At 31.1% G+C, this 27,806-nt stretch overlaps 2 protein-coding genes and 1 pseudogene across 3 annotated transcripts; 2 read left to right on the top strand and 1 right to left on the bottom strand.

The window, feature by feature from the left end:
* Positions 1–6,963: 6,963 nt before the first annotated feature.
* Positions 6,964–9,255, top strand: LOC137825659 (small ribosomal subunit protein eS4z). Of its 2 annotated transcripts, none has more exons than XM_068631386.2 (5): positions 6,964–7,061; positions 7,412–7,489; positions 7,571–7,751; positions 8,255–8,352; positions 8,629–9,255. In XM_068631386.2, the coding sequence occupies exons 1-5, from the start codon at positions 7,059–7,061 to the stop codon at positions 9,061–9,063; spliced, it is 795 nt and encodes a 264-aa protein (XP_068487487.1). In that variant the 5' UTR covers positions 6,964–7,058; the 3' UTR covers positions 9,064–9,255. The 2 variants fall into 2 exon arrangements, with proteins under 2 accessions (XP_068487487.1, XP_090149745.1); XM_090293619.1 differs by lacking the exon at positions 6,964–7,061 and adding an exon at positions 7,126–7,294.
* Positions 9,256–17,064: 7,809 nt separating this feature from the next.
* On the top strand, positions 17,065–17,889 carry LOC137825583 (LOB domain-containing protein 12). The gene is made up of 2 exons (XM_068631284.2): positions 17,065–17,313; positions 17,546–17,889. Exons 1-2 carry the CDS (start codon positions 17,158–17,160, stop codon positions 17,861–17,863), a joined length of 474 nt encoding a protein of 157 aa, XP_068487385.1. The 5' UTR covers positions 17,065–17,157; the 3' UTR covers positions 17,864–17,889.
* Positions 17,890–24,052: 6,163 nt separating this feature from the next.
* LOC137825393 (cytosolic endo-beta-N-acetylglucosaminidase 1-like) lies at positions 24,053–27,510 on the bottom strand (annotated as a pseudogene).
* Positions 27,511–27,806: the final 296 nt, after the last annotated feature.

The following is a 27,806-nucleotide window of genomic DNA, read 5'->3' as shown; positions in this document are numbered from 1 at the left end:
AGACAAGAAAAATAATAAGGCTCATTTGACAGAAAATGAATTTGATTCAGAATCAGTGCTACTAATAATGACCACAAATAATGAAATATTATTCCTCATGATATGCTCAAATCATATTAACCATATAAGCATTCTATGTTCTACTTTCACCTCCATTTACCATGTTTGGATCTATTTCCTTTTTAGCGAATACTTAGTTAAAATATCAAAGAAAGTTTAAGAAAAAAATAGGTTATGTATTGACAATGTAAAAAACATTGCACCATCTTTAGTCACACATAACCATGTATGGTAAACTTATTAACTTTTATAATAACTACTTTAAAAATCATAATACTATGTTAAAATTTCTAATTTAAGATGTTATATATCACAATTACCTATGGATGTGTCTCTTTTCTTTTAAGTTACTTAAACCCCCGAAACCCCTATATTTTACATGGGCGTTTACCACGTCATTGTCACTCTCCTCTAATACAACGACTACGTTGTTAAAGGCCTCGTCAGGGTTCTGTTTTGCCTTACCCCAAGGAGCTCACTTTCAATCCAATTTCTCTGCCCAAATCTCGATCTCTTATCCAGATTCTGGTACTAGGAACGTGAATGTATTGTAGTAAATGAGGCTTCAAAATACAAACAAAATTGACTTCGGAGGCGTGAATGATCACTGTTTGTAAGGATTTATTTGTGGTGTATTGCGTAAGTCCTCCAGGATACAACAAAAACTTATTAGAAATTTTTGAGGATTAGAACTAGCAAGTTACTTTTAAAAGAGTAAGAATCCAATAAACCCTGAAAAATAATTATAAAGTAAAAGAAAATAAAATAAGTGAAGAGAGAGAAAGAGGAAAAAGGTGAAAAGGTGAGAGGAAGCTGAATGTGAGATGCGGAAGATGAGAGACAATGAAGATGTGTGAGTGAAGAGGATGAAACCTCTCTTTATATAGGGAGAGGAACCAAGAAATGTGTTGCATTTTCATAACCGATTTGCATCTTCATAAACCGCATTTGAACGTTTCAGCTTCTCAACTACACCAACATTGTTCAACCTCCAAAAAACCAGGCAATGCAGGGGCGGAACGACTTCTCCACTGCAGCAAAGTTTCTGAAAGACTAGGTAAGGAGAAGCGAAACATGCACTTGCAACGGTAACATTTTCTATTTTGGCGGTTTGCAAAATATCTCTACGCGTTCGATCTATACGCGTTTGATTTGTTTAGGGTTTACAACAATCCCCGCAAAAGATATAACATATAGATAAAGAAAAAAAAAGAAAATTTTGGGTTCATCTAAGATGTAATGCATTGAGCTGGTATAACAAGCTATATGAACCAATATTAGATTGATGAACTTAACACAAAGTGTAGTTGGTATAACAAGTTATATGAACCAAGACACTTAGTATGTGTTAGAGGTTTATAAATTACAATACACCCCCACATTACTTGTTGTTATCAACGTGTTGCGCTTACTAGGCCATGCACGTGCTCGATATTCATGAGTGTTATAGAGATCTCGGCAAGATCTCATGCAAGCGGCCCCACTTGACACTTATATAGGTGATTTCATCAAGTATATGCTGCAAATCATACACCACCCGTAAGGGATATAAAAATCATTACAACTTTGTAAATCGTTAAAACTCTTTTATCTTAGAATTTTAACCATAAAGTTTATCCTCTCGATAATGTAATATCTAGCACTTTCACACACTATAAGAATGGAAAAAATTGATTTTAAATCAATATTAGTGCTAGCAGAACTAACAAGTGACTTGTTTTTACCCATACGAACCTTATTCCTGGAATCTCCAATTACAAAGGTTGGGTTTCCATCACTTGTTTGTTTGTAAGTGGCTTAAGTCCCATTCCCCTCGATATTTCTAAAATTAGTTTTCTCCCTATGGGTTTTGTTCGAGGATCTGCCAAATTCCATTATGACTTGACATAGCCAATAGAAATCGTTCTACTCTTTAGGAGCTGCTTCACTAAATTATGTCTCAATTGTATATGTTTGTTCTTTCCATTGTAAGTTTTATTTTTAGCTATAACTATTGTCGATTGGCAATCACAATGCATTGATACAAATGAGGTTGGTTTCATTCCTAACATAATGTTTGCTAAGAAGTTTTTCAACCACTCATCTTCACTACAAGCCATTTTGAGAGCAACAAACTCAGATTCCATTGTTGATCTTGCAATAATAGTTTGTCTGGCTGATCTCCATATAACTGCACCACCCCCAAGTGTAAATACATAACCATTAGTGGATTTTGTCTCATCTGAATCAGAGATTCAGTTAGCATCACTGTACCCTTCTAGCACAGGGGTGATGGAGGAAGGATTTTGGAACCCCTGTGCATGAGATGGAACTCCGTAAGCACCTCTGTCAGCCATATAAGCACCTCTCTCTCTGCCACATAAGCATCACTTGATGCCGCAAGCTGTGACTTAACGAAAATGACCAATATGGATACATTTTAAAATACATATGGACCAAATTGATTTTTTTTAAAACCACTATACTAAATTGAATATTAACCCTAAATGTAGGGACGAATTAGATAATTAATTATAAAATTTATAAGTTTTTCAAAATCTTAAATAAATACAAATAAAAAAAATTAATGTCAATTTTAAATAAAAATAAAAAATAAAATAAAATTCTTAAATTATTCAAAATCCTAAATAAATACATATCTTAAATTATTTAATGTCATTCTTAAATAAAAAATTTAAATTGTTTCAAAATTCTAAATAAATTATTTTATTTTCTACATAAAATATAATCTAAAATAAATATTATTTCTAAAATTTTAAAAATCCTAAATAAATCCAAAATCTAAATTATTCAATATTATACTTAAATAAAAATATGAAATAAATTAAATTCTTAAATTATTCAAAATCTTATATAAAAATAAATTCTAACTTAGTTTATGTTATATTTAAATAAAAACTCAAAAAAATAAATTTTTTATAATCTTAAATAAATACAAATTTTTAAATTATTTTATTTTCTACTTAAATAAAAATCTTAAATAAATAAAATTTGTAAGTTTTTCAAAATCCTTAATAAATATAAATTAAAAAAAATTAATGTAATTCTTTAATAAAAATAAAAAAAATCAAGAGAACTCCTAAATTGTTAATTTTTTAAATAAACACATATTCTAAATTATTTAATGTCATTCTTAAATAAAAAAAAATTAATTAATTTTCTAAGTTTTTCAAAATTTTAAATAAATACACATCATAAATTATTTTATTATCTACTTAAATAATAATCTAAAATAAATAATATTTCTAAAAATTTTAAAGTCTGAAATAAATATAAAATCTAAATAATTTAATGTTCTACTTCATTAAAAATATAAAATAAATTAAATTCCTAAATTATTCAAAATCCTAAATAAATAAAAATTATAAATTATTTATTATCATACTTAAATAAAAATATGAAATAAATAAAATTCTTAAATTATTTAATAAATATAAATCTAAATTATTTAATGTCTTACTTAAATTAAAAAAATTTAATAAAAAATTGTAATAAATAAAATTTCTAAATTATTGAAAATCTTAAATAAACACAAATCCTTGTTTTATGTCATACTTAAATAAAAATCTAAAATAAACAAATTTTTTAATTTTTCAAAACCTAAAGTAAATATAAAATCTTAAATTATTTTATTTTCTACTTAAATAAAAATCTAAAATAAATAAATTTATAAGTTTTTCAAGTAATCATTTTAACATAAATAATTAATGTTGATTTGGTTGGACATGCTTTATGCAATTCTATTCTTTTACAATACATTAAGTGTGACAAATAAGGCATTAAGTGCGTGACAAATGACTATATGATCGACTACTCCTAAGTCTTTATTAAAAAATATTCAATTGTAATTTGTTATATATGTAATATATTGGTAATGAGATAGGACTGATACATATGATAATTTATTAAAATTAGTTTAGGTGTGAAATATTATTATCATAATTATTGAGAGCAAATAATATTATAAATAATAGAATAAGACATATTTTTCTCAGCTTAGTAAAATTTTGATCTCAAACCATTATATTATTGATATTAATTAAAACTAAAATCTAGTCAATAATAAATTTAAAATTTGTTTAATTTTTAATTTGTTTATTTTAGAAGTTTATTTTTTAAATATCAATTTTAAAAGAAACTCATATATGAAAAAACTTATTTTTGTCTTTTGGATTCATTGATTTCTAGTTGGAAGACAAATAATTTTTTTTATTATACTAAAATTATTTTAGTTCCTAGATAATGTTTTCATTCATAAATTTTGCATTAACATTTTATAATTTAATCATATATAATCCACACATGTCTAAATCTAAAATATATTTTTTATTAAAATAATATAATCATATAATACAAAATGGGTATCCAATCATACAAAATTAGAATTAGAATTTTGATTTTATATATAGGGTTCATAACAGGAATCTCTATTTAAAGAGAATAGAATCAAGGCATGATCCAGAACTCAACCATTAGTGCAATAGAAGTTTTTAGTTTCCTTTGCAATTCCAAAATGTATCCTTGTACAAATACAAAAACTGAGAAAAAGAAAAGAGTAGCGAAACCTCAAAAGAAATGTGTGTTTGTTCTGGTGCTAGAATTTCTATACTTAAATAATGTGGTTTTGACAATAAATAAAATAAATTTTTAAAACTAAAAATATTAACGTTAAAATTATACAATGACAAAATAATCAATCAAGATAAATTAATAAAATAAAATATTAATAAGAATAAAATAAAATATTAATGAGCATAAAACAAGAATAAATTTGTGTACACAAAAAGGAGAATCTAATAAACTCAAAAAAATATTTATTTTCTAATTTTATTTTTTTTTCACAACAATGCGGAAGACATCAATCTTCCATCGACGTCAACATTCACAATGATGTCAAGATAACTTTGTACCTGTGCAAAAAAATCTGAATGTTCGGTATTCAAGTAACTGTTTGGGATATTCTGCTTCTCTATTTTCTTCCTCTTCTGCCCTTATATGAAAATGAAAAACAAAATAAAAAAAATAAAAATGAGAAATTTTAACAATTAAATAATCAGAATTTATACAAGTGTATTGATTGATTAGAATAAAATAAACAATAATGACACTAATTCAACCAGAAATACTTTAGATTGGTCAGAATGAAAGAACAAACTAAGTTTTTTTGTGGTATACAATATTTTTTTTATATTTCTTTTTCTTTTTGTTCTTTTTTTCGTTTTTTTTTTAGTTTTAAATTTAAGTAATTATAAAATGACGAAATAATTAAATATAAAATAATAAAATGAAATACTGATATAAGGATAAAATATGAACATATTTGTATATACTAGAGAAACTTCGCATGAGTATCTGCATTTTCCTCTTCTGCTCAACTTCTACAATGATAAAAATTTAACATACATATAGAAATAATTTTGGATGAGTGAAAATTGGAAAGCAAAAAATAACATGTAAAATAAAACTGATGAATTGATTAATCAACTTTTTTTTTCTCTTATGGTTTGAGTTTCTCTTCTCCAAACTTTTTCTTTTCTTCCATTGGTGGTTTTGGGATCGGAGAGTGTGATGATATTCACGTTGATATTAGAATTAACTTGATGGTAGATACAAAAGAATGATGATTTTACCACAAAAAATAATGTTGCTTGAAATTGAGTGGAGAGAGTAATTGAAATTTGAATGGAGAGGGAGATTGAAAATGAAAGTTATTTTATGTGATACTTGAGATTTTATGTGAGAATGGAGTGAGGGTGAGAGTGTGCTTTTTTTCTTTCTTTCTTTCTCGTGTTGCCTTAAAATAAGGAATTAAGAGAAGAGTGAAAAGTTAGTTTGCATAATTTAAAAAATAATTTTATCTTTTTAAGTAATTCATATGAAATGACAAATACTCAATTGTTCTAATAAAATAAAATATATTAAATAAGGGTAGAATTATAAAAAATTTGTCTAAAAAGAACGGTTATAAAAAGAAATCCTCTTTCTAGGTATAACAGGTCCACATTTTTTACTTTTATCATTTATATATCTATATTTAATATTAAAATTTGAATAAACAATATTAATATTATTATAGTATATTTTAATAAATATAAATATATATAAGAAGACAAATAAATTATTTAAGTTCACCTACGCCATATATTGAAAGAAGCATAGCTAACATAATAGTTATATATGATAAATTTACAAATATCTTTAATTTTAAAAATAAAAAAGAAAATTAGTTTAAAACAGTTTCCTAACCAAATGGTCAAAACTCAAGATCAAATGGTTAATTTAAATCAAATTGAAAATTTAAAAAGTAATAAGAAGATTAAAACAGTCAACTTAAAACCAATAACAAATTTCATAAATTCATAACTTTATAATAATTAAAAAAAATAATCTAAAACAACAACGCATCAATTTCTTCACTCTCCACATTAAAAAAAACTACCTTGAAATTACAAAATAAGTATAATAAATTAATAAAATATTAATAAAGATAAAATAAGAATATATTTATATATAAAAGAAATAGTTATAACAGAAAATTCCCTTAATATATAAATTCTCTTTTATAGATAGATAATATATATATATATATATATATATATATATATTTTAATGTAAAATATATTTTTATTAAAAATAATATAATCATAGAACACAATAATGCAATTCACAGTACACATTTCAGAAAAGTAAAATTTGAATTTGAATTTATATGGGTGTAATTTAAATTTATGGAGTGCGAGTTATGATATTTTGCCAACTTACATTTATAACAAAATATTAATAAAATCTCTTTAATAAAAATATAAATAAAATACAAAATATTAAAATAATTTTCAAAATTATAAATTTTTATAAATAATTAAAATATTAATATTTAATAGCTTATGGGATGAAATAGGTAAAAAAAACAATTTTTTTTAAATATACAGTTGCGGCCCTTCAGTTCTCCACTTTAGTGCAGTAGAGGTGGGGCACTAGTTTCCTTTGCAAATCCAAAGATGGTTGGTATCCTCTTTCTATTTCTCATATTCATATTAGGTTTTGATCTGTTTCTTAGTCCTTTTTGTTTTCTGTTTGGATTGAATCTTCATTTTAGCAAGTATTAATCCATTTTATGTCATATTTTAACTCAATGGGTTTTACCTCCGAATTCTGTACACTGGGTTTTTTGATTTTACTCTTTTCTGCACTCTATTTATCCAAATAAACTTGTGGAGGATAAGTTTGTAACATGGTATTTTTTTGAGGATCCATTGATAAGTTTTATCTATTTAATTTTAGGTTTGCTGTTTGTTTCTTCCTTTTATTTTGTGTTTTGAGTTTTTAACTTTGGTGCTTGTGACTGTTACAGGCTAGGGGATTGAAGAAACATTTGAAGAGGCTCAATGCTCCTAAGCATTGGATGCTTGACAAATTGGGTGGTGCATTTGTAAGTGAAAGTTTCTTCATCATTTGATCAGTTAAGGGAAGCATTTTAGAAACTGATGTATACTTTTTCTTTCATGTATAGGCTCCCAAACCCTCATCTGGACCCCACAAATCAAGGGAGTGCCTTCCCCTCATACTCATCCTGCGGAACCGGTTGAAGTATGCTCTGACCTACCGTGAAGTCATTGCTATTCTGATGCAGCGACATGTGCTTGTTGATGGCAAAGTCAGGACAGACAAGACATATCCTTCTGGTTTCATGGGTATGTTTGTGGCATTCTAATTTTATAGGGCTAAATTTATGCAGTATTGTATTCTGGGGTTGAAGGTTAATAATATGCTGTTGTGTAAGACAGTGTTATTGATGTTTGAATTTGATGTTTGAATTTGATGTTTTATGAATACGAATTATTTAGTGATATCTCTGTAGGTCGAAACAGATAAAAGAATATATTCAGGATGTTGAATAGGAAGTAGAGCATTTACTGAATTAACGAGATTCATGCTCTTAAGAATGCTGAATACACCCTGACTCTCTGTTTCATTTACGAACACTTTCAATGTTTACCCGTGTTTCTTGAATCGTCCTGTTTTGTGAATTTGTTATGATAAATTGTGAGCACTAATTTGTCGGTCAAATTAGTCCCTGAGACTTGTCGCTGACTCTCTCTACCCCCACCGAACCAAGTGTTTGTCATTTGCAGTATAATTGTTTTGTTTTGGCTGGATTCCATGATTTCGTTCTAAATTTTATTTCTCTATGTAGATGTTGTATCTATACCTAAAACAAACGAGAACTTCCGCCTGCTCTATGACACCAAAGGTCGTTTCCGTCTTCATTCTGTCAGGGATGATGAGGCAAAGGTACTTTTTATACGTATATTTTTTAATATATTTATTCTATTTGCCATAATACTGTCAAGGTACTTATATCATTAGCAGCCTATTTTCCATTATACTGTAAATATATAATAAGTAACATAGAAGACTGGCTTCACTGTTATGTGTTGATACTAATGAACCAATAAATGTCAATTTCAGAACCTGCTTAGTTAATTGTTTGCATTTTGTTTCGAAGTTTCCTACAATTAATGGTTATGGTTTAATGTGTATTCCTCCTTGTATGTGTATATATGGCAGTTTAAGCTGTGCAAGGTAAAGTCGGTGCAGTTTGGTCAGAAAGGTATTCCATACCTGAACACCTTTGATGGTCGTACCATCCGATACCCAGACCCTGTCATCAGAGCCAATGACACCATTAAGCTGGATCTGGAGGAAAACAAGATCGTTGATTTTATCAAATTTGATGTTGGGAACGTTGTTATGGTTACTGGAGGAAGAAACAGGGGGCGTGTTGGAGTTATTAAGAGCAGGGAGAGGCAAAAGGGCAGCTTTGACACAATTCACGTTCAGGATGCCACTGGACATGAATTTGCTACTCGTTTGGCAAACGTGTTCACTATTGGGAAGGGGACAAAGCCTTTGATATCACTTCCCAAGGGTAAGGGTATTAAGCTATCCATCATTGAGGAAGCTAGAAAAAGGACTGCCGCTCAGCAAGCAACTGCTGCTTAATTCCCCCTTCTGAATTAATAGACTTGAGCATTTCGTAGTTTAATTCTATGTTTTTGGTTTCTAATTCCTTTTGTCCGAGAGATTTTTATTGTTGAATTTTGACTCTTGCTCTATACAACTTTATTGTGGCTGTTAAATTCATGATGTAATCGTTTCTTTTTCTAGTATTTACTTGATTTCTGGTTGCACAAATTGCAGAATCAGTTTTTACCTAGGCAGAATAATGGCGAAGTTGTAGTGGATATTGAACTGAATATGATTATTGGCGAGTTTTACTAAATGAATCTATGCATTATATTTTTTAAAGGAAATTTCTTTTAAAATATATTTATGAAGCAGAAAATTTCATTCAAGAATTTGTTGTCCAAAGGATTCGTACCCATTCCTCAACATCGATTCCTCAACATCGATCGGTTGGTAAATGAAACAGTCGGTCATAAAATGTTGTGTTTCTTGGATGTTTATTCTGGCTATAATCAGATAAGCATGTACCCTAAGAACAAGTAAATGGAGCAGCCTGTCATAAAATGTTGAGTTTCTTAGATGTTTATTCTTGGCTTTAACCAGATAAGCATGGACTCCAAGGACATGGAGAAAATGGCTTTCAAATCGACGGTGTTAGTTACTATTATAAAGTAATGTTGTTCGGCCTGAAGAACGCTGGAGCAACCTACCATCGGTTGATGGACAAAATCTTCAAGGGAATGATCGTCCGGAGCGTGAAGGTCTATGTTGACGACATAGTTGTAAAGTCTAACTCGTTCGCCCAGCACATCAAAGACCTGGAAGAAGTCTTTGACGCATTGAGAAGGACAAATCCTGAGAAGTATGCGTTTAGGGTGAAGGGCGACAAGTTCTTGGGTTTTATGTTAACCCACTGAGGAATCGAAGCGAACTCAGACAAACAGCTGAAGGAAATTTCTGTCCTTACCGGAAGTTATTCACAAACCCAAGCCCGACCAATCGATAGTGGTGTAGCTATCGATCTTGGAAGAAGCAATCATCACGACGCTGGTCCAAGAGGTGGAAAAGGAAGAACGTCCGGTATACTTCGTCAGCCGGACGCTCCATGCAGTCAAGACGAGATACCAGCTGATAGAGAAGGTAGCTCTTGCTTTGGTCCCAACAGCAAGGCGGATGCGACCTTACTTCCAGAACCACACCATAACGGTAAGAACCGAGTACCTCCATATTAAAATTTTTATCTAAGCCTGATCTTGTAGGACGTGTGATAGGGTGGTCGGTGGAGCTCTCGGAGTTCAACATCCGTTATGAGCTGAGAGGAGCAATCAAATCCAGTGCTTGACTGACTTCTCTGCCGAGCTCCCACCCAACACGACCTCTCGGTTGGATGGACTATATATGTGGATGGGTCGTCCAACAAAACCGTATGTGGGGCAGGAGTCATCCTCTCAGGACCAGGCGGCCTCTTCTTGGAGCAAGCACTTCAGTTTGGGTTCAAGGCCACCAACAATCAAACCGAATACGAGGCTATCCTAGCCGACTTAAACCTGGCGTACGAGATGGGATCTCGTGAGGTGACATGCAAAAGCAATTCCCAGTTAGTGGTCTAGAAAATAAAAGGAGAGTTCGAGGAAAAAGAGCCCCTGCTGCAAAGATATTACCACACAATCGTGAGGTGACATGCAAAAGTGACGGTAGAACACATTCGCCGGCAAGACAACATGAGGGCCGATGCGTTGTCTCGACTAGCTACGACCAAAAAGAAGAGCCACCACAAATCGGTTGTGAAAATTTGGCTAAGATAACCTAGTGTGGGGGAAGTTGAGTGCCTTGCTGTGACTGAGATCGAGGCCGAAACTTGGATGAGTCCAATCATCCAATACTTGAAGCACGACACGTGCAAGTCGAAAGAGGAGAAAGCAACGAAGTTGCGGTGCTCGAGGTACACCATGATCAACCAGGACCTCTACCGAAGAGGCTACTCAACGCCATTGTTGAAGTGCATACCAAGGAGCAAGCAGAGTACGTCCTCAAGGAAATCCACAACAGAGTGTGCGACAATCATTCGGGTGCACGAACGATGGACGCTAAAGTCCTCAGGACCGGGTATTACTGACCGACCTCCATGGTGACTGCGCCGAATATGTGAAGAAATGCACCAAGTGCTAGGAGTTCAGTCCTCTGCACCATCTCAAGCCGGAAGAGTTGTACATCATGACGTCACCATGACCGTTCGCCATCTGGGGCATGGACATTATCGGTCTTCATTCCAAGCAAAAGGCAGACAAAGTTTCTCTTAGTCGGGGTTGATTACTTCACCAAGTGGATCGAGGCCGAACCCCTCGCATCCATCTCGGATAAAAACATACAAAATTGTCGGGGCGGTCAGACCAATCTTCACCCCATTTGCGAATTGTAAGTCACCCCATTTGCGAACTGTAAGTCACCCCTAACATTGACAGGGGTGACATTGAAACCTTCATGGTATTCTCGTCAGCAAGAGGTGGGATTGGCCTGTTGAAATCATCGGTCGGCGAAGAGTCGACATCGATGGGCACACAACGTGGAGGAGGAGGCGTCGACACCACGCGGGGAGAGCGGGTGGTCCTGACAGTATTACCACCCTCTCTTAGCCTTTTATTTCCCCTGTTGGAAGGGCTAGTGCTGACGGTCGACTCCTTCCCTGCAGCCAGAGCTTCAATGCTCAAACGACCCTTTCTCTGGACAACCCTTTCCTTGAAGGAATCCAACATCGCCCGACGAGGGGAAGCCTTTAGTCATTATATCTACGTAAGAAAAGGTGTTAGTTGAAGACTAGGCATTCAACCGAAACTAAAGAAAGCTAGCATACCTTAAAGGCCAACCATCAGTGCATTTGTGCGTACACGGCTAGTAGCTTCCGTGTAGGAAGTTTCCTTGGGAGCTCGTCAAAGAAAGAATCTCTCTCTCCTTGGCACTAGAGGTCGGACGAGGTCCCCACTCCTTAAACTTTTGAGGTTTCCTAGTGCAGAACAAAGGAAACCTCGATCGGTCGACTTCATAAAAAAAATGTGGCATGCCCTCCGATCGGATGACAATCTTGAAGAATTTTTATTTAAATTTTTTGTATAAAGTTGTAAAAGAATTGAAGAGAACGTTACCTGATCGACTGATGAGTGAATGCCACAGAACATGTTCGGTCGGGTGGAAGGTGTAATAACTCAGAAAATACGAAGGAGTAGGATGAAAACAAAAAACATCACATATCAAGCAGAAGGCTTGAATGAACGCCCAAGTATTTGGTTGTAGCTATGTGGGAGCAACGTTGAGCGCCTGAAGGACGCCCATCGTGAAGATATCAAAAGATAAAGAAATGTGCAAATATGAGAATAAGCAAGAATACATATAGAAGAAGGGTGACTCAACAGCAGACCGACCCAGACTTACAGACTCAGTCGGGAGGCAAGGCTCAATGGAGATAATGTTAAGGCTAGCATTTGCCTTCAAAATCGGGGCCCTATCCAAAAAATCGGCAACAGAGGTCTCGGTCATGAAAGCAAAGGTGATCCTAGTTACCTTAGCTTCCACCCAATCAAGCTCCGAAGGGGAGATAACCTGCTTAGGGGAACCCGACCGATCGACAACACCACCCCAGTCATTTCCCCTAACCATATCCTCCACAGGATGTACCGTTTGAATGACACCGATCGAGATAGGTTCGGTCGTGGAGGAGTTAGAATCAGAAGAAGACAAAGAGGACGAAGGACACATATGATGAGGGGAAGGAGCAACCGAAGAAGAGGAGGTAGGACGAGACAAAGAAAACATGACTAACCTTGTGAAAGACGAAAGATAGCAACACAGGAGGACGAGAGGTACTTGGGTCTCAGAGCAAATATCAAAATAGAAGTGCAGTGTCTCGACACTGTTGGGACCACTATTTATAGCCCTCAAGGGTCTTGGGAGACGAAGCATCGCAACCATCTCAACATTAGATCTCTTTGATCCAACGATCCTTGTCGTTTGCGCAGAAAACCCCTCATCAATGCGAGTCACATCACGTCTGCAGGCGCCGCCTGATGTCAAGTCAGACATCAAGAAGCCCAATCGTCATGCCAAACTCAATGTTTTGTGAACCAGCTAAGAGTTCCTCCCTTCAACGATGTGGAACACACCCGACATAGGATCGCGTTGTTCGAGGTGTACATGCTGATGTATGCAGTGTACACATCCATGTGCTTGTTCGGGTCGGTTGTGCCATCATAGTGATCTCTGTTGAAGTCTTTCCCCTTGTCGGATAGTGGGACGCCGATGATGGAGTCGGTAAAAAGATGTCGGTGAATTGAATCCGAAACCCCGGACGTAGGTCCGGTTGTAGGGGTCGTCTTGTTTGGGTAGGACTCTCCGTTCAACTCTTGGGTAAAAACCTTGTCTTTCATCTCTTCAGCAGTCTTTAGACCGATGGGGGAGGTGAACGACCTTCAACTAGGTTGGTCGGTTCAGTAGACGACCCCTCCCCTGTGAGCTTCCTCTTCATCTCCTCATTCTCCCTACGAAGAGCTTGGATCTCATTCTCATTCCTTTGAGTAACCTCTTGATTTCTTCGCTTCATTTCAACCATCTCCCTCTGTAGAGACATCAACAATGCCATCTGCTCAGCTTCGGACATTCTTTCGCCTGCCATGCTTCGGGTTGATACCATCTACTTTCTTCTTCACTTCAATTCCTTTGAGAACTATTGAGATCACTCTTCTGTCGGTCGGTTGTACTACCCATCAACCTTCCTCCTTGCAAACTCCTTCCTCTTCTCTACTTGTCGCTTCTCTCAGTTGTCTCGAAGTACAAACTCGAATGGTACCTGCAGAAGGCACTCCGACGCTCAAGTTAGCAAAGATGTTCGACACTCGGTTGTCAGAGTACTATAGCTAATGACGTACCTCGTTCTTGAAAAGTGTGTTATTATTTATATTACCTTAATGAGCCTTAATTATGTTGGAAAAATTCAGAAATAATTCTCCCCTTTGGTGTAAATACAAAATGGGCACTTGCGGATGCAATAAGCAAATAATAGAAAATAGAGCAAAAATAGAATAATGAGACAGAGAATTTTTAATGTGGGAAAACCTTCCTCAACTTGAGAAGTAAAACCCACGGGACCTAGTCCATAAAATGCCTCCACTATGAAAATAAGATTACAATATTTTTTTTTAACACTCAATCTCACCCAACAAAATGTCTCTCTAGTTTCTCACTAGGATATTCTAATCTCACACTATGATGATGGATATCTACTCTTTCTTTTTCTCTGGAAGACTTCTTCCTAAAGATATTAATGCTCATTATATTTTTAGGTGAGAGTTACAATTTCCAAAAAACTTTTGAATGACCATCATTGAATATATTTAATGGATTTGTTACCAATATTTATTGGTCATAATCTCTCATTAAATTAAGGAGGGATTCCCAACAATTCTCCCCTTAAATGATTTAGTTGAGGGTATAAATAATTCAACTCCCTCACAATAATGTTACTGAGGTTTATTGGTCATAATCTTCCATTAAATTAAGGAGAGATTCCCAACAATTCTCCCCCTTAATTGACTTAATTGAGGGGTATGAGTAATTCAGCTCCCCACAATAATGTTACTAATATTCATTGGTCATAATCTCTCATTAAACTAAGGAGGGATTCCCAACAAGTTATTGGGCCGAATTAGGGAGTTGGATCGCGCTTAAGGTTGCATTATCTAGTTCTTAATCACAAATTAACTTTGTTAACTCTGTTTAAACGTAACTGGACTTGACGTCGATCGATCCATTGAAGTAGACCACGGTACCAGTCAACCAATAATAGAGACCGAGAGATGCAATTACTTGTAAATTACCGACACTAATATACATACATGTCTATATGTATAACACAAAATGTATTCTAACATATCTTTCTTCCTTCTTTCCATTCTCCCTTATTAAAGTCTCATCTTCATCCTGAATCCAACTTCTGAAATTCCTCTCTTCTTTCTCTCCCAACCCCAACCCCAACCATCTCATCATTCTTATTAATGGCTCCAACAACGTTAATAAAAATACTCTTATCACTCTTCTATGAGGCCTGCCGCGATTTTCACTTCGTCGTCACTGCCACCATGCGCCTTCTTCCGATGGGATGATTTAATTGAAGCAATGAGCGCATGTTGTTGTATGTGTTGTGCATGAATCTTCTTCATCTTTAAGTTCATACCCTTCGGAACATGTTAATTAAGAGTTGAATACGTAAGGGCTAAGTATTTTCCTCTAAAAGAAGAAGTAATTTTGGGAAATGTAGTGCCATATACTTTTTATATATTTGTTACCGGTACGTTAGTAAGAAACTATACCCCAATTTTCATTCAGTTCATATATCATCTTAATGGTACCTATAATATGATAAGGTTCTTCATATATAAAAAGATAAATGAAAACTAATCCAAAAAGTTAATAACAGAATATATATATTTTTTTTAATCAAGTTAGACTCTTTTTCTTCAAAACTGATCCAAAAAGTTAATAACAGAATATATATATATATATATATATATATATATATATATTTTAATCAAGTTAGACTCTTTTTCTTCAAAACTGAAGTATTCCAGTCAATTTGTAGTTTGATATTGATATGGAACTGATCCAAAGGAAAATATCCGAAATTAATTATTAGAGCAATCACATCTTGTTCCATTATCAACTTCTTATTAATGATATAATAAAAAATATTTTTATATTTTATATAAAATTTTAAGTATAAAAATAGAAAGAGAGTTATATTATAACAAGTTGTCAATGTATATTTTTTAATATTTTATTAGTAAAGAATTATGCAACAAAACCTTAAAACCAATCCAAACTACACTCTAGAGATTGATTTAGTTTAATATTATTTTTCTTTTATAAGATAATAAGATTTATTTTAAAAAGATCTTTTAGTTAAAACAGTAGTTAATTTGTAGGTAAAAACAGGCTAATAAAAAATCTATTTTGACGAGATCTTTTATATTTAAATATTTTCTATATTTTCAATAAATGTCAAATAGATGTATAGATTTTATTTTAAATGTGGAGATTTTACTATCATAAATTGAAAATTTCCATACATAAAAATACCTATATTTATTTTCAAGTAGTGTAATACAATTATACAATACAATACAACTCATACACCTCTTTGTAAACAATTTAAACAGAATATATACTATACTATTGTTTAAAATATATTAAAATTATAAAAAAAATCCATCAAACAAAGAACGAGTGCTACAAAAGATTATAATATTTTAATCTGAGAATGATAAAAGAATGTGATGCTATAATATTAAACCATTCAAAAACGTTTTTTTTCATGTAAACATGAATCTTATAAAATCACTAAGTACAGTGTAGTTGCAACACTGGAAAATCCCTCTTGAAAAAAATCCCAATTTCCATAATACCCTCTGAGTTATTCTCTTCTCCTCCCATTGATTCACAGAAACAGAAGAAGAGAAGAGAAGAGAAAGGTCAATGAGTAGCAGCAGCAACAGAGCAGATGATGATGATGTCACCAGTGATCACAATCTAACGTTCTAAAAAAATATTAAAATAAAATTGATTTTTTAAAAGTTACTGGATAAAATTGACTATTAACAGTAAAGTAATACAAAAATAATTAAACCAAAATAAAAAAGGAAAATTAAAATACAGTATGACAAGTTTCCTAAATTACAAAATATTGACAAATTTGTCAAGGTATCAAATCAAAATAAAAGATAAAGATAACACAAAAGTTTGTAATTATATTTTTGTTTGAGTATAAGCGTTTCAAATATTTATTTGAATGTACAAATTGACAATTTTTTATATTTAAGAATTTGGTGAATCACTTACTCTTTATTTAATTAAAAAATAAAAATTCAGTAATTGATACTTTATATAATACTGTAGCAGATTTAGTTAGTATCCATTATAAATACACCAATGTTTTCAATGGTAGTCTCATCATATGCAACTATTATTTTTTCTGTGCTCCATTGACTTCTTTTGTCTTCAGTTCATTCCTCTTTCTTCTGCTTCTAGTTCAAGCACAATCAATTTTCTCTTTTCTTAGTGTCCTTTGTTTTCAACAAATTTCAAAAGATGGGTGGAAATCCCCCTTGTGGCTCATGCAAATTGCTGAGACGCAAGTGCACAGAAGATTGCATCTTCGCTCCTTATTTTCTTTCTGATGATCCTCAAAAGTTTGCCATAGTTCATAAGGTTTTTGGTGCTAGCAATCTTAGCAAAATGTTGCAGGTATTTCTTTCTTACTCTTCTTTCTGCATTCCTTCAGTGTTGAAAAATACCCTTTTTCTGCTAGACAATCAATTAATTTCAGAATCAAAATTCAAGTACTAATTATCAATATAATTGAAAAAAATAAAACCTTTAGTATTTAAGGGTTTTTGTTCTTTTGGAGTTGTCAGTGGTGGTCTTTCAGTGGATTCAGAGAGTGTTCTAAATGGTTGTTTCTTGTACAATGTTTCAGGAACTTCCAGTTGAGCAGAGAGCAGATGCAGTGAGTAGTCTAGTGTATGAGGCAAGTGCTAGAGTGAGGGACCCTGTGTATGGTTGTGTTGGAGCCATATCTTATTTGCAGAATCAAGTTGCTGATCTTAAAATGCAGCTTGCAGTTGCTCAAGCAGAGATACAATGCATTCAGATAGATAAGAAGTCATTGATTGTACCCTCAGAAGAAACTGATCTACACAACTCTGATCATCTTCAAAATAACTTCTCTCAGTTTCCTAATTTTGGTACTTCTAACAGTGTAGTTCATCATCCCCCTAATTATCTTAGACCATAACATTATTCTGGAATAAAAAATTCTCAAATGCATGTTTGTCTTTCTTTATATTAAGGTGTTTCTATATTAGTTGTTAATGCAACAAATAAAGACAAAATTGGTGGTGACTTTTAAAATTGACAAACATTCTTATTATTTTATATTCAGAAGCTACCTTGTTATCTGGAAACAAAAAAAAACTTATACTTATAATTTTTCTCATTAGAAGCATTCCTGTTTCTTTTATTGGAACAAGTGTTGCAGAGGAATTATTTTACAAGAAAGAATAATTGAGATTAATATTTTAAAGAAAAATCGTGACAAAATTAGGAGCTTTCAAGTGGACAACATCTAACTCCAAAGAACTTGAGTTTCAAATAATTATTTTTATATTATTTAGTAGAAAAAAAGTGTAATACTAGATTTTTTAATCTAAAAAATAGAATGAAAAGATTTCAAAATATATCATAATATATAATAAACTTTTACTTATAAAATTAATAAATTGTGTGATAAAAACTATAAAGTATAAATCTCAAATAAACAATTTTTTTTTGTTACAAATACAATACAAAATGTTTATTGATAATATATTTTTAAAAAATTTAAACTATTAAAAAAAATTATTGAATAAAAATTAATTTTAAAGATAAAAAGTAATTAATCACTATATTGATTAAATTAGATATTAAAATATTATTTATAATTAAAGTAATTTTTATTATTAATAAAATTTATAAAATTATTTTTAAATTGATATCTAAATTAGATAAACTGTTAATATTTTAGATTCTAAATTAGTATATAAATTTAGTTGTTATTTAATAATTTTTTTAGTATATTACATCTAGAGATATATTTAAATCATTTCTAATTTTTATTAATATATATATATATATATATATATAAATAAAGAGAAAAGATTAATGAATTTAAAGAATAAATTTATATAGTTTATTTTCTTATAATCTAGTGAATATATAATAATTTTATTATTTTTATACTACTACATTAATAAATATATAATATAAAGTATTTATATTGATATTTTAATATTTTTAAATTACTATATAAAAATATAGAAATAGATTTTGTTGTAATCATGGAGAAAGAATCTAAAGACTCGTTCAAATCTAATTTATTATATAAAAACTATAGATTTGATTTCTTTCTATTTGTATGGTAAAATTGTGCATAATAAATTAAAAATCACATTTAAAAAAATAAAAAAAGTAATGTATAGAAATGAACTAATATCATGAAATCAATTAAGATAACATTTGTGTGAAACATTCTTGAAGTGTCATGTTTAGTTGCTATTATTGTTATTGGTCAGAAATAGGTGACATATTTTTTCAAAAATAATTATATTGAGATTTAAAAATAATAATAATTAAAGTGCAAAAGAAGAAAAAATAATTAGGAAGGGTGACACCGAATAAAAATAATTTGAAAAAAGAGACCTGCAATAAATGGAAACAATGTTGAAAGTAGTAGCAACAATGTTAGTGTACAATAGCCAGCATAATTGTACAAATAGTGAAGGAGATTGTTGTAATGAAAAGTGTTAGAGAAGATATATACATAAAAGAGAAAGAATATGAGAGGGTTTTACACTCTCAAGAAAAGAAAAGTATATTAGCTTTTCATACTCAATTATAAAACAAAATATTGATTTTGAATTAAATAATAGTTTATAAAAGAAAAATAAGTATTTTTTATGACTATATGACATTTATAATATATTATAGTTATATATATTTTTATTCTTTTAATTATAATAATAACAATTAAGAATAATATTAATATTAATAAAATAAATAATAATATTTTTCAATCAAACAATATCTTATTTATATAATTTTTATAATTTTTCTTTCTTTTTTTTTATTAATTTAACATAAATAAGAAAATAATAATATTATAGTGTATCGATCAAGATATTATTCAATAACACATCAATAAAGTCTGGTCAATAATAACAATATATCATATTATCATAACGTCATAAAAAGAAGAAGAAATAAAATGATGTTTTATATTTTTCTTTATGTTTAATTCATCCAATATCATAAAGACATTTTCTTTTACTAATTTGTTACTAGTTGCATAACAAGTCTGAATGTTTAGATGTTTTTATATGTTTGGACTTAAGGAGATATACTTGTGAAACAAATAACATTTAAAAAAGTACAAATAAAAAAAAAATGAACCAGTAAATCGTGGAATTTAATTAACTTTTTCGTGCTTAAAGATGAAACGAAAAACACGTGGATAATACAAACTTTCTGAAAGTAAAATGGTGGGTGAGTTACTTTTGATTTTAAAAGATAAAGATGGTTAAGACAACTATAGGAGTGCATGTAATTCTTATGATACTATTCAAGAGGTTTCAATATAATAATTTATTTTGAATTTGAATCCACTATAATTATAATTCCAAATAATTGGAGCAAAATTAATTTGACGCTAATACAATATAATAAATTTACAGTAATCTATAATAGATTAAAATAAATATAAAACTTGATTTGAGGTATATTTCATAAATAATTTTTTTAAATCAACATATTTATGATAAATATCATATTATATTACATAAAATAGTTTTTTTTATATTTTTTTTTATCATTAATATAAAATAGTTTAAACATTTATACTTTCAAGAAAGTTTTAAAATACAATTAAGTTGAAAAACTCGAAATACAACCTCAGTAAACTTCGAATATCCATCAAATATATTTTAAAATTTAAAAATATTTTGAAATAAAGTTAATTGAGATAAAAGTATTAGACTTAATGTCTATTTTGAATAATTAAATATATGGAATGTGAGAATATTGTAAGATTCTTATTATGTGCATTATTTTTTATTGTTATACGCTTTTGATTTTACACGAAACTCCATCACAATTTTATCCTTAAGAGACTTAGGAGAGAGTTAAAAGAGGAAGACATATTTAAATTGTCCTTAGTATTGATTTCTAAGTATTGTGAGACTATTAGTGTATCAAAATAAGCATCTTACTTAATTCACCATCAAAGATTATAATTTTCAAATTTATCGACATCAGACTAATTTATCACACTTAACACCTTCCAAAAGACTCATTATATATGTATGTCCCACTAAACACATTTCATCCATAAAAAACAATATAGGAAATTTAAGTTAAATTTTCTACATCAAGGTGATTCATTGTACTTATTTTACAAAGTTTGATTAGGAACCTATTTCAAGATTCTCACCACTTGTACTTGAATCTATATGATTTAGATTATCAGTGAAGTTAAGGTATCTTCTTTACTTAATGGGTTCGTGTACTTAATACTAGATTCGTGTACTTAATACTAGACTGCAATTACATGATATCATCCCATGTATCCACACAATATACAATATTATGTATATCATCTCATCATTTTTCATATCATCACATATATTCATTTCATATATACATACATGTCACATAGTATACATAAAACATACATCTCTTATCTCACACGCCAAAGCAATCATAGATATGTCGCTTGAGCAAAACTTCCTCGTTTAGGTAACATGTCTTCTCTAAATAGGAAAAGACTCGTTATTCAAGATGAGAAACTATCACTTAGCGGCGACTCATATTGTTTAAGTGAATATTATATTTAAAGGAGAGTAAAATTGTTTTGTCTCTCTCTTATTCGACGTCCTCTCATCACTTAAGTGACCAACTCTAGAGGAGAGAGAAATAACACTCATTATCTCTTGTTCAAGTATCACATTATCACTTGAGTGATGTAACTTATTGAACAAGCCACCAGTGGAACTCCACTAAAAAAGTAATGACCATTCACTTCTTTATCAACCACTTGTCGCTTGAGTGTTGAGAGTTCCAAAGAAGATAAATTGTTTTTGCAACTCTCTTAGTTAAGTTTCAAGTTATAACTTTATGGACATTAGCAACATTGCTCGATGCAAACAATGATTGATCACTGCTTGAGCATCGTTCAAATGACAACTTGGTGTTGAAAGAGAAATTTTAGAAAACAAAAAATCAATAATAAGACATAAGAGATGCAATAACCAATTATAAATTTGAGTCAGTTGAAATCTTAAATTTAATAAAAATGGACAATAAAAACCAATATATAAGGATAAAAGACTCACAAACATATTCTATTAATTTTTTTTTATTGAAGTTCGTATCTTGAACTCTTGTATACATTTGTTGATGATTCATTACTTGAAATTTAGTATTTTCTCTATCTAAATTGTAAGCTATTTTTATGAATATGAAATATTTAGTGTAAGATTATGTTTTAATAGGGTTTTTTTAACTTCGTATACACTGTTTTTCTTATAAAAAAATATTTATTTTCAACTTGATGATTCACTCTATTCTCTTTTTTTCACACATCTATAATTTATTTTATTTTCTTCATAAGATGTAAATATATTAACTCAAAACTCATGATAAAATACATGAATAAAGATGCGAACGACATAAATAAAGAAAATTAGAACATACAATATTAAAAGTTAGATATCATTTTGTTTCCACTTGAAACCACAACGAAATCTAGCAATCACAGACACACTCTCAGATGCGAAGTTTAAAATTACATTAACTGATATTTCAGAGTGAGTTGGAGAAAATAATGTGAACTCGAGCTAACACTAATTTAAGTATTACTTATGAATATAAAAGGACACATGTTTGATTCAATGATTGAGCTACTGATTAAAAGTTAAACACATTATTTGGGTTAAAACATGTTATCAAATGCCAACAGCTTAAATTAAAACCTGTTGGTTTTGGGTCCCTTAAGGATGTTAATTAGGATTCAATTATTTGTGACGCATGTGAAAAGAAAGCTTTATGAGAATAAATCAAACCTAATTCTTGCTTCAAATAGTTTAGTTCCAACACTCAAATAATGAATTCGGTTTCTTTTTGGGATTGAAAAATGATTTATTTTAAATACATAGACGATGTAAACATAAATTTTTTACAGTTACTTAATTGTTTGTTTTAAAATGATTCTTATATGGTTCAGAATATAAGTTTATGAAAATTCTAAAACAATTATCTGAAGCCTCATAATGAGGAGTACATGAGAGAAAATGCAACTCTTGTTCTAGACCTTGTTTTGTGGACTTTTCAGTATTCATGGAATTAGATGGAGAAAATTGTAGTAGGAGTTAAAAGATGCTGAATATATGACAGCAGTTGAATACAACACCATGAATAGAAATTTGAAATACACAGTAAATGACAAATATGTGCAAATATGAAATTCTTCCTCTTTGTGGAGACATAAAAAGTAATGCTGAACTGATAAAAAAAACAGTGGGCACCACAATTATATTTTGAGGGCTCGAGGACAATACTTCCAAAACAAGTTTTGTTTTAGCCTTCAGATGCCACTAATATACCACCCTCCTTACCTTATTTTTTACTTTCTTTTTTATTCTTTCACTTATTTAAAGTCAAAGTAAGATTTTCTGGCACTGTTTCATTACCAAACAAATTACCATTATGCAAAATAAAAGGCTACACTATATTGAACTCGAAGCTATTCTTATACATATTAATTATTTTTGTGGGGCAGCCACATGTTGTTTATACACTACAAACAAAACCGTTTTGGTGTAAATTCAAATGTTTAAAATTGTGCAGCTTGGAGCATTGAACATCATAGTTACTGTTTTCTAGTCTTTGGGAAACCATTGTTACCGTAATTCTAGATGTGCAGGATGCTATGTTACAGAAAGTTGAAAGTTGTGTTTGGAGTCTTTCTAACAATGGTCTAGATACTGGCTAATTAATTTATAATGTAAAGCTTTTTATCCTGTAACAAGTATACTTAGAACACTAATTCATGATTGTCTAGTGTTTTATTACTGGAAAATGCACACACTATCTGACAAATCTACTAGATTAATTAAATAAACAAGCACTAGGCATCATAGTTCCGTTGGACTTGAAAGGTCTATAAAGACACTTAGGATACTCTGTTACTTGCATAGAAATTATGAGCTTGAAAGTAGCAACTTAGGCTAAATTTTATTCGTCATTGCACCCTAAGTATGGCATGCAATGCCAAATCCAAAATACAAGATCTATACTTCCTTAATGACAATTTATTGCATTGACCTTTTATCTCCTATTCTCCCATACCCAAAATGCAAGATCTATACTTCCTTAAGGACAAGTTATGGACCTTTTATCGATTTGTACCATCAAAACCGCAGACTTGTATGATAAATTTGAGACTAGAAATGCTAGGAGGAACTTTGATCTCAGAAACCTAGTAACAGTTTACATGTGCTACTCCAAGATACTCCTGTACATGTTCTAATCTGGTGCTTTATTTACCATCTTCTAGCTTAGGAAGTTTCTCCACATACACATTGTAGTGTTGAAATACATCTTTTTTTCCTTCTTTCAGCTTCCAAGATATTTTAACACTAAGGATCCTTGAATCCGGAGGATCAGAATTCCAATTGATGAATTCACCATCAACTAGCCAGGCTGTAGAAACCGGAAAATCTGGCTTATAGTTGGAAGTCTTGACTGTGATTTCAGACCATTTCTTTGGATGGAGCATTTGACCTGTAGCACAAAGCATGGATTTCAGTCAGAACGTATCCCATGTGTTCACTTGTTCTGACTAATTTGCTAAATGCACTGGACACATAATTCATTCCATGGGAAATAAGTAGTACAGAAATTGATTTGTTCACGGTAGAAGTGAACTCAAGCACGATTCCCAGTGAAGAATTGCTAACAGATTTCACCTGCAATTCCCACAGACTTCATGTGTCAACTAGGGTAAGAAAAGATAGCACTGTTAGTAATATCAAGTTATATATAGAGATTTTGCTGAACTGGTCTGCATGTGCACTATACCATTGGTCAAGGAAAGATACCCCACTTCCCTTCCTTGAAATAAGTATCCAGATTCAGCTCCCTAAGAAAGATAAAACTGAATTTTTTCTGAACTTTTATCTATATTGACGCACTGACAATGATTATATCTCTGATGGCCAGAGATATAAAAGTATAAAATCATTGGTGCGTTTGCCTGCAGGAGTCAATTCATGACATAGAATTAGAGACTCTGCGAATGACCCAAAGGTCTAAAGTTCAACCTTGTCACTCTAACATCCAACAAAAGTTTGAATTTGAATTCCATGTATGAAAGCTAGTGATCAAACGAGGATAGATTGAGGAGCAGTTTGTTCAACAATTTTAATATAGATGATAGATAGCTTACAGAATAAAAGAAGTGCTCGCTTAAAATGAACTCTACATGAAAGATTCTTGTCTTAAAGTTAGTATACTTTTCAAGAGATCCTTTGAATGTAATATTTCCCCCTCCACTATATGATGCTTCTTTCAAGCTACATTAACAAATACTTGAGTTGAGATGGTCAGATTTCAACTTAAGATGAATTATCATTAAATAGAATTCTCCAATGGATATACAAGACCACCCTCTCCAGAAATACAGACAGACATATGATATTTACCCTGAGATCTTATCTGAACTAGTTTTGAAATGTAATAATTCAATACGTTGATTTAAAATACAACAGAGAAGAAAGGAGATGTACAAAATCATGAAGTTGTAATACTGCAAAGGAATAAAAGTACATAAAAATATGAAAAGTGTTTGCACGCTATGAGGTCAACCATTTAACTCTGTAAATGAATTCTATGACATAAAAAAGAAGACTCGTAGACCTATTGTCTTAAATCTTAAAGTTTTTTGTTAAAGGTGATGTCTTAGTCTCTTAATAGTTTGCTCATGACTCATTCTGAATTTCTGTTAATCATATGAAATATGCAATGTACACATGCTATAGGAATTTCCAGTTAAAGAAAATTATATAATATTGGATTTTTCATCACTTGCTCTACAAGAAGTTGAATAGAATTTGCAGTAGAATCAGCAAACTCAAGGAGTGGCTGCAGACAAATTTTTGAGTTAGGGTGTAATTAAAGTAAGTAGTACTATAATAGTATAAGGAATGAACCCAAGGAAGCATCATGATTAACAAAAATGGCCGATATATTGTATGTGATTGCAGGAAAACAAGTTTCTCATTCAATCATGCATTTCAAAAGTACAATTTATGATGAACTTGAAGATTTGGAGTAAACAATCATATTTTTACTTATTGTTACATGTTAGTTTTAAAAGGTATTACTTAAAACCAGTCCTTAATTAGTAAATTATGATCAATATCAGGTATATAAACAGTAATAATCCAGAGGTTAAGTGTATTATGACAACTTGAAAAATGATAGAGTATTCAAAAAATAGTCTACTTAATGAATATACGAAATGTTTTTAGAGGTCCAAACATTGAATATTTTTTTCTTAAAAGTGTATAAAAGAATTTATTGGCAGAGTTTCTAATCAAAAGTTGCACATTGGATAAGTTTCTCAGTTTTTCTTTAAAAAAAGGAAACCGAAGAGCTCAACATTGAGCAAGTTAAACTATTCTGTCATGTCTAACTTTTGTATTACCCTTGCAATCCTATGAAAGCCTAGGTGATTCTTTTAAAATCATCCCAAATTCATTAATCTTTTCTCTTATGGCTTTTTGCTTTTTTAGAGAGGAAATTTAAAGAGTTAGACAATTTCTCCCGTGTCACTTTTTAGAGTTTGTATTCTCAATTTTAAGAGTGTTGTTTGTTCTCTCTTTGAATATAGCTAGAGAGGTCTTATAATAATTTGATTTGTTTCTAAGTAAAGTGTAATGCCTGAGTTTTGGTGAACCTTGTGACACACTTTTATCAACTCGAAGAAAGGGAAATATTGGCAAATACATATTACCGATTCTGTGCACTTGCAAAATCTGGTGCTTGCTTAGTCTCATAGCAAATATTGCAGCAGAGCATCAGCTTTTCTTATTACATCAAGAACCCGGTTAGTCTGGCATATCCATAATATAAAGTCAGCAAAACTTCTGCAAAATAATATAATCAATTGCATAACTTCTGTAAAATATGCAGTTCATGTGTGATATGATGTCTATTAATCAATGTCACAATCGTTAAAGCATAATGCAATTGACATTCAAGTATGATTGCCAAGATTCAGTTCTACTGTAATTTCCAATCACGACAATTAAAAACTGAATTCCAACTAAGTTTCAAACTAGGACAATAAAACACAACTCGAAGCTATGAAAAGTCACACAGATCACTTACACTCCACTATCCACCACCATATGTCCCCCTTCCAAATGCATCAATCCCCATGTACACATCAAACTTTCTATCACCAGAAACAAAAGCAAATTGATTTGGATAGTTTTCCTACATGGTATTGATAATAATAAAATTAACTGGTAATAATTGACTAAACAAACTACAGTATTGCAAGATCAAGCCAGGGGAATATGAGCAATACCTTCCATTCATAATTTGCAAATAGCCCATCACATATATCAAAGAAAGGTTTATTATGTTCATTTTGATAATATAGATCACCTTCAATAGTGACACTGGCGACGACCCTAAGTTTAATTATTGTTAGAGATCGCACATCCACCAGAGATTAAGATATTTCATAGTATATAAATGAGTGCAAACCTCATCTTATAAGTTAATTTTATGAGGTTGAGTTACACTTACAATTCACATCTTAAGATGGTATAGACCACCCATAATAGATAATCTCACACATATAATTGAATGCAAACGTTACCTTATAAGCTAATTTTATGATGTTGAGTTAGGCTTAAAGTCTATTCTTAATAATTATTTAATTTTATATTCATTTTAGTGTCCTCCAAACCTATGTTATAGTTAAATAATATATTTTTTTTATGTAGGCTTAGTCAACACTACCTTGTAAATTTGTGTTCCATTGGAGGTCGTCTCTAATACATAGTTTCCAAAAGATTAACTTACATTTCTATTGGGACACTAAGCTCACACTAGTCTCATCTAGCGTCTCTCTT

Source organism: Phaseolus vulgaris, chromosome 8 (assembly GCF_051622355.1).
Source record: "Phaseolus vulgaris cultivar YP4 chromosome 8, ASM5162235v1, whole genome shotgun sequence".
Lineage (NCBI taxonomy): Eukaryota > Viridiplantae > Streptophyta > Magnoliopsida > Fabales > Fabaceae > Phaseolus > Phaseolus vulgaris.
This window is presented reverse-complemented; position numbering and strand designations above follow the sequence as displayed.